Source organism: Canis lupus, chromosome 29 (genome assembly GCF_048164855.1).
Source record: "Canis lupus baileyi chromosome 29, mCanLup2.hap1, whole genome shotgun sequence".
NCBI classification, from domain to species: domain Eukaryota; kingdom Metazoa; phylum Chordata; class Mammalia; order Carnivora; family Canidae; genus Canis; species Canis lupus.
In genome coordinates, this window is record NC_132866.1 from 26,896,797 (window position 1) to 26,909,571 (window position 12,775).

Sequence of the window (12,775 nt, forward strand, 5' to 3'; positions counted from 1 at the left end):
CTAGCATATAATAGGTATTTAATAGTTGTATGAATAATTATATGGTTGTATATGATTGGATGAATGGGTGTGGTGAGTGTGTGTATTTATCTCAGTTAAGTGTGGAGATCATCTCTATGTTTTAGGGTAGATTCAAGTTTAAGGGAAGTTGAAGTCTGAGGCTGAGTAAGGAGAGAAGTGCCCCCAGAACACACAAATGGGATCCAGAAAAAAGCAGCAGTTTGGCATTCTGATAATTTTTTTCTGGCCACTGGTTGAATTCTGAATGTTGTCAACTACTCCATGTCAAAACACTCCTTTTATGCCTTCTGGCATTTCATACTCTCCTGGGTTTTTCCTCTTGCCTTTCTGGCCACTGCTTCTCAGCACCTGTTTGTAGACTCATCCTTTTCAACTGGAATTCTATTTTTTTTTTTTCAACTGGAATTCTAAACGTTGAACACCATAGCTCAGACCTGAGTCTCCTCCGAATCACATCCAGTCCTACAGCTTTAAACACCATCTATATGCAGAGGATTCCTAAGTTTATATCCCCAGACTTCTCTGAATTTCAAAAACCATACATCCAATTGCCTATTTGACATATTCATGTGGACCTGTAATAGTCAAACTTAACATGTTCAAAATGGAGCTTTGATTGATGCTTTTTCAGTCCTCCCATCTCAACAATGACACCATCTACATAGTTGCTCAGGTCAAAATTTAGTAGTCTTCATTTCCTTCCTCTTCCTCTGACTCCCTAATTTTTTTATTTTTATTTTTATTTCTAGTTTTTAATTTTTAAATTATTTTTATTTTTAAGTAATCTCTATGCCCAACATGGGGCTCAAACTCATGATTCCCAGATTTTACCAACTGAGCCAGGCAGGTACCCCCTCCCTTTACTCCTTTAATCAATCACCAATTCTACCACCGAAGATGACCACTGCTCTTTCCTAGCCAAGCCACTATCATGGCTCACTCACAGATAACTTATTTTTCCATCTGAAGTAGTCCTTCCTTGCTGTGGTTACTCTTTATCACGTTATTTGATTTCCTCTCTTCGTGGCACTTATTACAAACTGAGACCCTGTGTACATACTGAATTTATTATGTTTCTCTAACCAGTATTTAAACTCTGTGGGTGGGCAGCCCAGGTGGCTCAGCGGTTTAACGCTGCCTTCAGCCCAGGGCATGATCCTGGAGTCCCAGGATTAAGTCCCACATCGGGCTCCCTGTGTGGAGCATGCTTCTCCCTCCGCCTATGTCTCTGCCTCTCTCTCTCTCTCTCTCATGAATAAATAAATAAATAAAATCTTAAAAAAGAAAAAAAAAAAAAAAACCTCTGTGGGTGCAGTGCCCTATTTCATTCATTCCACAGGTATTTATCATAGGCTTACTAATCTCTGGTACCTGTTGGAGGTACTAGGGGGGTAGAGGTGTGGTTTGGAGAGGAGAGTGTGTGGCAAGAACTTCCCTTCAAGTTTGAGCAGCACAGACATGGAAAGTAGATCTTGCCTAGGCCATGGATCCCAGAGTCTGAACACTAGATGAAATAGTGGCTGCTGACTTGCTAGCAGTTGCCACTGAAAGTGTCATGAGACTAAGGGCTGGGGTCAGCTGGAATGATAACCCAATAATCCCCCAAGGAACCACAATATACAGTGAAGCTGCTTATGGCTTCCAACTGTTTTCACAAGAGGTCCCTTAAGAAAATGTTTGCTTCTCACTCCCATCTCAACACTACAGGACTAAAAAGAAGAGGGACTATAAGAGTACCTGGAGCTACAAGTTGGGCTACAGCTAGAGGATTTGAATATGATATTACCAATATTAAGTCTTAACGATCAGAATGAGAATGAGACTGAGATGATCATTTCACATTTATACCTCACAAGCTGAAACAGATTTCTTAACTGGCATAAATGTAAACAAAGTGCATTATAATAGGACTACAAGAAGCTCAGAGCACAAACAGTCGCAAAGGGGACCCAAGCCCATCTAGGGCTCTGGGAGGGATTCTTTATTCATTTTTTAAAAGGGATCCCTGGGTGGCGCAGCGGTTTGGCGCCTGCCTTTGGCCCAGGGCGCGATCCTGGAGACCCGGGATGGAATCCCACGTTGGGCTCCCGGTGCATGGAGCCTGCTTCTCCCTCTGCCTGTGTCTCTGCCTCTCTCTCTCTCTCTCTCTCTATGTGACTATCATAAAAAAAAAAAAAAAGGATTTATTTATTCATGAGAGACAGAGGGAGAAGCAGGCTCCATGCAGGGAGCTCGATGCAGGACTCGACCCCAGGACTCCAAGGCGCCAAAACCGCTGAGCCACCCAGGGATTCCCCCCCTGGGAATGACTTCTTAAGGAAATGATGTTTATGCTACGGCACAAGGTTCTTTCTCCCTTAGACACAGTTCACGCTCCCCATCCCCCAAAATGTCAGACTTTTTCACCTCTCACCACAACTGTACTGCTCCACGAGCCTGGAGGATTCTCTCCGCTTCCCCCTCCTCAGTCTAACTCGTACTCATCCTTTATGCTCCAGCTCAAAAGCAAAGCCATGGCTGCCACCTCTCTCCAAAGGAGGATTAAGCCAGTCCCTCCTCTGAGCTCCTGCAACACTTGGGTACACTGTGTGGGGATTGTGCATGTACTTGCTTGTCTCCACCACCATACTGTGAGCTCATAGTGGCCCAAGAGCCCAGCACGAGGCCAGCTCACTTGGTCTCTGCCGAACGAAGGAATGAACGAATGATTTAGTATTTAAAAGGCGTTAGCGCCAAGCTGAAGTTACGGGAACATGTCAAGGCAGAGGGGTGAGCTGAGCTCCTTGGAATGTTGTCTTCACAGAACCGATCCTGGGTCAGGCTGATGTAATGAACCTACCTATTAGAAGAATCTCAATAGAAAATAGGTCAGTTTCTTCCTCTCGCTTTAAGAACTAGAGGCTTCGTTTCCGCGCCTGCGCATTGAGAGAGTAAACACCTCTCTTTTTCACCCCCCCATCCCCAGTGCCCCAACCTGCTGCAGCCTCCTCCCATACTCCCCTTCTTCCGGAGGGGTGATGGTTCGTTCCAGAGCTCCCGGCTCGTTTTAGAGGGTGGCAAGCATAAATAGTACATCCCGTCGCCTTCATTACCTCCCGCTTTTCTCGTCCCCTCTGTTCTAGTTCCCCCTACCAAATGAAGCTCAATAGGCTGGCCCAAAAGAAGGAGGGGGAGTCGGGCTGAGGCGACCGGTCTGAGCCGGTCTCTGGCGCAGGCGCAGTGCGGATAAACAGGAAGCGGGCGGTGGAGGCAGCGGTGGAGGAGACCTAGGGGTTTCGAGGGGCAAACAGCAGAAGAACTAAGATTATCCGGAGGCAGCAGAGTCTAACTGCGAACAGAAAGGAGGTTTGGCTATCTGCCTCCAGGGGACGAGAGGTCGTGGCCTCGCTCTCCACTTAGGCTTCCAGCTCCCCAGCTTAGGCTGAGGCAGCGGCTGACAAAGGGCTCGCGCCGGTGCCGCCGCCCTTCTCATCCGGGCATTCGGGTCCCTGCGGAGAGGGAGGGGGAAGGGTAGAGGGGGAGGGGAAAAGAGCAGGAAGGGCGCGCGCTTGGAGCCGAGGCCCTCTCCAGGGCTCCGGGCCGGCGGCCCAACGGACGGAGGCCGAGGAGGACCCGCAGAGGTGGCGGCGGCCGGGGGCAGGAGGATGGTGCAGAAGGAGAGCCAGGCGGCGCTGGAGGAGCGGGAGAGCGAGCTCAACTCCAACCCTGCCGCCTCCGTGGGGGCATCGTTGGAGCCGCCAGCAGCTCCGGCCCCCGGAGAAGACAGCCCAGCCGGGGCCGGGGGAGCAGCGGTGGCCGGGGCGGCAGGAGGGGCTCGGAGGTTCCTATGTGGCGTAGTGGAAGGTGAGCGCTTTGGCGCGGGCTGGGCGAGAGCGTCCTCCCTCCCGTTCCGCCCCGGTACTAACACATTCTTTCCTCTTGAGGGGGGTGCTTTAGGAGGTTCTGAAAGGGTGTCCACCCCCCCCCCCCCCCCCGGATCTGAAACTTGACCCTGCTTGGACGAGGCGAGACGCGAGACGGTGGGCCAGCCTTCCCACACGTTGTTAGGCAGCGATGAATTCTCTGGCTATTAACAGGCCTGACCCCACCCGCCTTGGGCTGGCGCCAGGCCTGCTCTTGCGGAGGCGGCGGTAAGGAGCCGGCTGTTAGGCTCAGAGTTACACGTCTTTGTACCTCGGGATCCTGTTCCCTAGGGTGGGCTCTTCTAATGGAACACCGTGTAAAGCGCTGCTGTCCTCACCCTTTGGGAAAAAAACCAACCCACACGGACGTGCTTGTTGTACGCCTAGAGTCCAGAGACGGCACGGTCCGCCTAGGATTTTACAAATTCCCCTTTGCTTGGTGTTTTTGTTGGGTCTTTCGTTTTGTTTTTCGCTGGCCAGTCCCCAAGCACCCAACCTTTAGAGATTCTTTTGCAGCCTAGAAAATTGTCCTTTGCCAACTACTGTGCTTTGGTTCTAGAGCGTTGAGTTTAATACTATCAAAGACACGGAATTTTAATTTAGGGACTGCAGAAGAGGATTAAAAATGCCCTTCTGACTTCCTCTCTTACCTTTTTCTTTTCTTTTTTTTTTTTTTTTTAAGATTTTATTTATTTATTCATGAGAAATACACAGAGGCAGAGACACTGGCAGAGAGAGAAGCAGGCTCCATGCAGGGAGCCTGACGTGGGACTCATCCAGGGTCTCCAGGATCATGCCTGGGCTGGAGGCGGCGCTAAACCGCTGAGCCACCTGGGCTGCCCCTCTCTTACTATTTTCATTTAAAAAGAACGCCAGACCTGACTCTTTTTGGGGGGGTGGGGTGGGGGGGGAACATTAAGGGGAAATGGTCTGAAGACTACCACGGTTTATGGATATAGGGAACAAATATATTGAACTGAACATTCCAAGGAAGCATGAGTTACTTGCGTTATTGCTTTTTCTTTGAATACAGAATGTATTTTAATTTTCTGAAGTTTTTTGGCCTACCTAGACTTCCCTAGGTGTTTATTAGTTGTTTCTAATATATAATGCTGTGCATGGGAGCAACACTGTATAAAAATCAGCCTTTATAAAAAGCCGGAAAGAAAAAAAAATAAAAATAAAAAAAATAAAATAAAATAAAATAAAAAGCCGGAAAGGTATGGAGAAATAGAAGGGTTGTCCTATGGTTGAGACCTTTAGCTTTTCCAGTGTTAGCATATATATATTCATTTGAAGGATGAGTGGTGATTGTGGCATTTTAGATAAAGTTTAATTATAGGGGAGAACAGACTAATAGATAGCTGCAGTAAGGAGTGAAACAATTCACAAGTTAAAGGTCTTGCAGAATTTTGGAGAAAGACGATGGAAAACTACTTACGTATTTGGGAGTCGGTGGTTTTGAAAACATGATTGCTTTGGGTGTCTTAATCTGTTAGTGTATTTATTGGGCTTGTTTCTGTATAGGGAGATTTTAGAAGGAGTCTGTATTTTGTCATCAGAGATCTTGAGGTGGAGGGTTGAGGAGTTATCCTAGGGGATCTAGAAATTTTAGAGCTAGAGTGAAGCTGAAGAAACTTTCCTGTTACATCTTCAGTAATTATGGAAAAAGCTCCTGTGGTTTAAATAAGTTGGTTTGTTTTTTTAGAATAGTATTGAAAGAGAACTACTCCGAGAATAGTTATCTGTTGTTCCTTTTCCCCCTATATGTATTTTTTCTTGATGACTGAGCACATGGGCGGGGGGAGGGGCAGCATATCTAAATTGATACCATTCTTAAAATGAATGAAGAAAAGAAATATTGTAAGTATTGTAGGTATTGGTAGGATTCCTTTTTAAAAATTTTCTTTCCAGGCAGCCCTCTCCCGTCCCCTCCCTTCCCAGGAGCTTTGTAGGATCACTTTGCTCTCAAACCTTGCTTTCCTGCCAAAAATAAAAAATAAATTAATAGTTTTTATCCCGCCGCCCCCCCCCCCCCCCAGACCTTTGTTGGTCATAACTCGTGTGATAGCCTGGTTTCCTTTTTGTGGTGACTTAACTGAAACCATGAACCTGACTCTTGGCAAAGTTAGGGTTTCTGAAGGTAAAAATGTTTCTTTTATATATTGAAACAACTCTAAAGGAGCGTTCAGTGCCTCTTCTTTTAAGAGAAAAATGATAATGCTAAGGGTTGTAGGAAAGCTAGAAAGACTTATATAAAAATTTAATGTTTTAAGTTACTTATGAGAACTGAATTGTCAAGATCGAAAATGCTGTAGTTTCATACATAGGTATGCGATGAATTTTTCTTGGGTTGTCATTTTTCCTGTTTGTGATGCAGAGTAACCATCCTTTCTAGATTGGAGTATAATACATCACAGAAATTTCAGTTTTGGGTAGTCTCTTAAGCGACTGTGTGTGCGCGCGTTTTGTGTGCGTGTGTGTATGAAGAGCATTTTGTGTTCATGATACCACTAATACCACTACTTAAGTCATTCCTTTGCAGATTTGTTTCCTGCAATATGCTTTAGTAGTGCTTTTGCCCCCTTCTGGGACAGTGCAGCAAATCACATTCTTGAATTTTCAGTTGTTCAAACCTTTGGTCAAGGATTGAGACTATTTTGAGGTTTTCCTATTTGGGCCAGCTACAATGTTGAATTTGTTGTAAATGTAGCTTAAGGCATTTTTGGTCCTTTTTATTATATTAGGTACTTAAAAATCATAGAATTATTTCAATCAGATTTTTTCCTAATTCTGTTCCTGATTTTTTTTCCTACCTTTATACTTTCCTGCCCCTACTCTAAAGGCAGTTTAACTCCTCTCTCAGGTAGTAATTATTACTATTAGTTGTTTGGGATTACTTTGCTTTCCCTTCCTGTTTTAAGATTGAGATCTTTTAAAAAGGTAGGCTTAGGAGCTGCTGCTGGGTCAGTCAGTAGAACATCTAACTCTTGATCTCTGGGTCATGAGTTTGAGCCCCACGTTGGTGTGGAGATTACTTAAAATAAATTAGTTTTAGGAGTGCCTAAATAACTTAAAATCACTTAAAATAAATTAGTTTTAGGAGTGCCTATCTGGCTTAGACAGGCACAGGAGTGCCTGTCTGGCTTAGATCAAGAGTTGCATGATCTTGGGGTTGTGAGTTCAAGCCCCACAATAGATGTAGAGATAACAACAAACACCTTTTTAAAAAGTTAGATTTAAACATATTTGGTCTTTTTTGGCAGTGAAAAGGGATGATGTTTTGGTGTTTTAAAATAACTATTGTGTAAAGCAGTAAGTGCTAATGGTAGGAAAATCAGAAAATTTACCTAAGCAAAAAGAGAATAACAGTTATTTTATAGTATCACTGTCCAAGATACCTTAATGTTTTACTAATATCATTCAGATACTGGTATATTGTACACACTTTTTTTTTACAAAATGGGATTGTGTTGTATGTTTTGTAATCTGCTTTTATCAACAGTTTACCTTATTTTGACACTTGAAAATAACTTCATTCTTACTTTGAATCTAGGATTTTATGGAAGACCTTGGGTTATGGAACAGAGAAAAGAACTCTTTAGGAGGTAAATATTTTACTTTATGAAGTAGAAAAAAAGTATCCCTTTTGTTTGAAGAAAAACTAACACTGAATAAGCCAGGTGCGTTTTGATGATTTCTCAGTTGCAGAAGTTATTTTACCTTGGTCTTTTACCTCTTCTTCACTTGTATTAGGGGTTCTCAAAGTTTCCTGGGGAAGCTGAATAGGTTTTGGGCTTCACCTGTATCACTCAGAGCTGTTGTTTTTATTTAAGACTTTAATATGTTGACATCCTTGTAATACTTAATTTTTTACAATTCCACTGGATTACAAAAAGGCTAAAAGCTATTGTTCCAGAATATTAGTAGCTGTTTAAGAGATGAAAAGGCTCCAAGAAAAGGGAAAGATTGTGATTTACAGCCTGTATATGTTGCCTATTTACACATATGTAATTTTCTTTCCCTTAAGGCTCCAGAAATGGGAATTAAATACATACTTGTATGCCCCAAAAGATGACTACAAACATAGGATGTTTTGGCGAGAGATGTATTCTGTGGAGGAAGCTGGTAATCTTTTTCTTTTTAATCCATAAATTCAGAATATATGAAGAAAACAGCTGTATTTTAAATGTAGCTGTACAAAAAATTTATTAACTATTTCATTTTTTTATTTGTAGGTGGTTTCCTTTTCTATCTGGTAATTTTGTGTAATTTTGTGTAGATTGAAAGAGTAGCACGAATGATGCACAACCATGGCATGATTCATGGTTACGCTAGTCTGACTCCTACCTGTTTTGTAATCATAAATTGTGCTTTTTAACTTTTATTAGTGGCCTGAACAGTGGGCCACTGGACAAAGAGGTGTTGACGTGGGGGTAGGCCTAAGGCAACACAAATGAGGCACCTGCTTTGGGTGTAAAGTTTAAGGGACTCCAAAAAAATCAGTGGTCAAGGTAAATAACATGCAATTTTTATATCAAAAGTAATGCAAATCCATGAACAGGATACCAAAATTTTAAGTAAAACAGGATCAGTATCCTTTTGCTTCAGACTCAAATATGGCTTGGTCTTGACCACTTGATTACTTGGTCCTGTCTTTATTTAAAATAAAGACCTCACCCTAGTCTAGGCTTGTACTGAGGTGAAAAGTTATCACAAACTATCTTTGCTATATGTCATCTTATGTTGAGTTAAATACATAAAATTTGTAAATAAGGTGGTACATAACAGAACCTTCTTATAAATTAAATGTTGCTTTTCTTTTGGGACTTGTAAATGGGAACCATTTTTATACATGAAATTAAATGGTGTACACAGGTAGCTAACAAGATAACTTGGTTACAGAGTGTAGCCAAGGCGCTGAAGGCAGAAAGTTTTCTTAAATTATGAAGAAGCAATTAAAATGTATCCCATCTCCAGCTAGTGTTGTCGCTTACTACTCTATATAATTTAAGTATGTGTTGAACTTAATTATTTTTTGGTGGTGCTGGTAATGAAATTTTATGTGATCAATAATCAAAATGTGTCAAATGACTATCTTGAGATAATCACTGAAGGTTATATAAAGATACATCCTGTGGTGTAAAGAATAGGATTTCATTTTACTTAGGAAAATTGGCTATCACATTTTAAATGGCTATCACATTTTAAAAACTTAAAATTTGTAACGAGCATTTTCCTGTAGTTACAAAGATAAGGATTGTTAAGGTCATCACTTAACCCTGGTTATTAAGAATATTCTTTCTTTTTTTCTAAATTATAAAGTAGTTGTATTTAGATTTTTTTATTTAAGAATTTCAGTTGTTAGAGACCACAAAATCAGAAACCACACATTTCAAAAACTGTAGGAAATAAAAATGGTTTATGTGTAGTAAGAGAAGTGATGCTTTAATATTTTTGGGAAATGGTAATGGAAGAGAATGCTTTGATTTTAGGGTGACATTAAGTCACATGAGGTTTATGCCATTTTGTGTGGTCTCGTCACATTGCACATGACAATTTTGTGAAACTTAAGGGACTTTTCTTTTTCTTGACCTATTGTAATTTGAAGAAAATGACCTCTTTAGGTGGAAATTCTTTTAGTTTTCTGTGCTGCTTCCTAAAAACATGGATTCTCTTCTTTAGAGCAACTTATGACTCTCATCTCTGCTGCACGGGAATATGAGATAGAGTTCATCTATGCTATCTCACCTGGATTGGATATTACCTTTTCTAACCCCAAGGAAGTATCTACACTGAAACGCAAACTGGACCAGGTAACTTTGTTACTTTTTCATTATTTTTCCCTGAATCAGTATTTGAAACTAAAAGTTTTCTGAGTTGCTTTTATGAAGTTAAAAGGAAACCAAATTTTGAGATGCCTGGGTGGCTTATTTGGTTAAGTGTATGACTCTTGATCTCAGCTCAGGTTGTCAGGGTCATGAATTCAGGCCCCACGTTGGGCTCCATGTTGGACTTTAAAAAAAAAAAAAAGGAACCAAATTTATACTTCCTTATATATATATTTTTTTTTACTTTAATGCTCTTCATAAAAGGATGTTTTGTGAGTCAGGAGAGCTTTAGTGGAGGCACTAGTGCTTCTCAAACTTTAGTTTGCATGAGAACTACCTTAAGAGAAATGCTTAGAAGTACTTAAAAGAATGCTAGTAGGGTCCATTTCCAGAGATTCTTAAACAGACTTGGAGTGGGGACTTATGTCAGAATACAGGTTGTCGGGATCCCTGGGTGGCGCAGCGGTTTGGCGCTTGCCTTTGGCCCAGGGCGCGATCCTGGAGACCCGGGATCGAATCCCATGTCGGGCTCCCGGTGCATGGAGCCTGCTTCTCCCTCTGCCTGTGTCTCTGCCTCTCTCTCTCTGTGTGACTATCATAAATAAATAAAAATTAAAAAAAAAAAAAAAAAAACCTTATAAAAAAGAATACAGGTTGTCAAAAAAAAAAAAAAAACCACAACAGGTTGTCGAGAATCATGTTTTGAGAAACTATGTTATTGGGTACTTGACTGAAATTGTGGCCAAAATTACAGAAGCAGGGTTTTACCTGTTAGATCTCCATTCCTTCCATTGATATGGACAAGAGAAATAATTCATTCTGGAAGTAGTTGGCTGATTTCCCAAGATTAGATGGAAAATAGACTAGGTAAACATGTAAACTTTGGAAAATCTGATTGGAATATAAATTCTGCTTAACATAAAAACTGCACATCTTTTCTGGTAAGTTTGCAGATATGTAATACATGTATGTATGCATGTTTCTTTAGGCAAAGGTTTATATTTTTTTTAAGATTTATTTTTTATTTACTTGAGAGAGTGGTAGTGGGAGGGGCAGAAGGAGAAGAGAGAGTCCTAAGTAGATTCTCCACACTGATCATGGAGCCTAACATGGGGCTTGATCTCATGACCCTAAGATCATGACCTGAGTCGAAACCAAGAGTCAGAAGCTTAACTGACCGCATCACTTAGGCACCCTGGCAAAAGTTTGTATTATCGATGGCATGAAGATGATTTAAAAAAAATTTTTTTTTAAAGATTTTATTTATTCGAGAGCGGTAGAGACATAGGCAGAGGGACAAACAGGCTCCATGCAGGGAGCCCAATGTGGGACTCGATCCTAGGACTCCCAGGATCATGCCCTGAGCCAAAGGCAGATGCTCAACTGCTGAGCTATGCATTCCTAAGATGATTAAAATTTAATAAGAAGGTTAAATTTCCATGAATAGGCTTTTTATTTGTTTATTTATTTATCTGGAGACTGAGCAGGTGATGGGAAACAGGTTTTTTTTTTTTTTAGGTTCCACACCCAGCATGGAGCCTAATGTGGGGCTCCATCTCACAACCCTGGGATCATGACCTGAGCAGAAATCAAAAGTTGGCCACTCAACCCACTGAGCAACCCAGATGCCTCCATGAATATGCTTTTTAAGAGCCTGTTTTCCTATTTGATCAAATACTACCATGTTCCTTAGGATTCATGGACTAGTTGGGTTTATGTACAGAGATTAATTAAGATCAGTGTGTCTTTGGGACTAGAACAGGCCTAGGTTCTTCATCTTTTGAGTTCACTTATCATTTGTGTTTTGGGGTTTGTTGTTTGTTTTTGGCTTTTTTGGTCTTCTATAATCCTCAGCCAGGGAGATACGATAGGTCATATTGTTGAAGCTTTGATGGGACATACTGCATTCAAACCAAATGAAACATGCTTCCTCAAACTTGTCTGGCTGCTTAACGTAGAAAATGTGAAAATGGTTTTGGCTTTGAACATTCTACTAAGGAAAATGACTTCTAGATGAAATATTAAGTGTCTACTCTAATACTTGGAATCCTGTTTTTTTAATGTCCTCTCTACGCCCAGTGTGCTGCTTGGAACTCACAACCCGGAGATCAAGAGTTGCAAACTCTATTGATTGAGCCAGCCAGGCACCCCTTGTATTTTTACTGTAAAATGAGCTGCTAAAGGGACACCTGGGTGGCTCAATTTGTTGAGCATCTGACTCTTCATTTCAGCTCAGGTCATGATCCTGCGGTCTTGAGATTGAGCCACATGTCCATGTTGGGCTCCTGCTCAGCAGGGAACCTGCTTGTCCGTCTCCCCCGCCCCCCCACCTTTGCCCTTACCCCTGCTTGCATGTGCCTGCATATGTGTTGGAGGGGAGGGCTCTCTCTCAAAGGAATATTAAAAAAAAAAAAAAAAAATAGCTGCTAAGACATCTTATTTGTTTTTGTTTGTTTGTTTGTTTTTACCTTTTTCTAGGTTTCTCAGTTTGGGTGCAGGTCATTTGCCTTGCTTTTTGATGATATTGACCATAATATGTGTGCAGCAGACAAAGAGGTGTTCAGTTCTTTTGCTCATGCCCAGGTCTCCATCACAAATGAAATTTACCAATACTTAGGAGAGCCAGAAACTTTCCTCTTCTGTCCCACAGGTATTGTATATAATGGCTTTATATTTAACTAGTCTTCTTGAAATATGTCACTTTTAAAAAATCATGTATGGATTTTATTGTCTTATGCCTTTTCCTTTTGGTCTATAAAGATAGGAATTCTTTTTCTAGAAGACCTTTCTCAAGGCCTTACACTAGAGAAATTTTAGGGACTAATAAATGGCAACTGAACAAGCAAAATATTTTCATGTATTTTTAGTACTGAAGTATTTGAACATTATATTTTCAGAATTAAAGGATATATTATCAAAATGAAAAACTAGAAAAAAAGCAAATTTGCATTGCTTTTAACTTGGTCACTTCTCATTTCCTCCTACTTGTTCCTTTTTTCTGCTTGTGCATATCTATCCTTT

General features: G+C 41.3%; 1 protein-coding gene across 3 annotated transcripts in view; it reads left to right on the top strand.

Annotated features, from left to right (window-relative positions):
* The first annotated feature begins 2,712 nt into the window (after positions 1–2,712).
* OGA (O-GlcNAcase) overlaps positions 2,713–12,775 on the top strand; it is a 28,618-nt gene continuing 18,555 nt past the window's right edge. The window contains exons 1-6 of one of the 3 annotated variants that reach the window (XM_072805581.1): positions 2,713–2,888; positions 3,592–3,864; positions 7,480–7,531; positions 7,954–8,051; positions 9,609–9,739; positions 12,233–12,404. In XM_072805581.1, the coding sequence (XP_072661682.1) occupies positions 3,666–3,864; positions 7,480–7,531; positions 7,954–8,051; positions 9,609–9,739; positions 12,233–12,404 (652 nt within the window). In that variant the 5' untranslated portion in view covers positions 2,713–2,888; positions 3,592–3,665. Of the gene's footprint in view, positions 2,889–3,591; positions 3,865–7,479; positions 7,532–7,953; positions 8,052–9,608; positions 9,740–11,272; positions 12,405–12,775 lie in introns of those variants that run through there. The other 2 variants (XM_072805582.1, XM_072805583.1) reach the window with 2 other exon arrangements.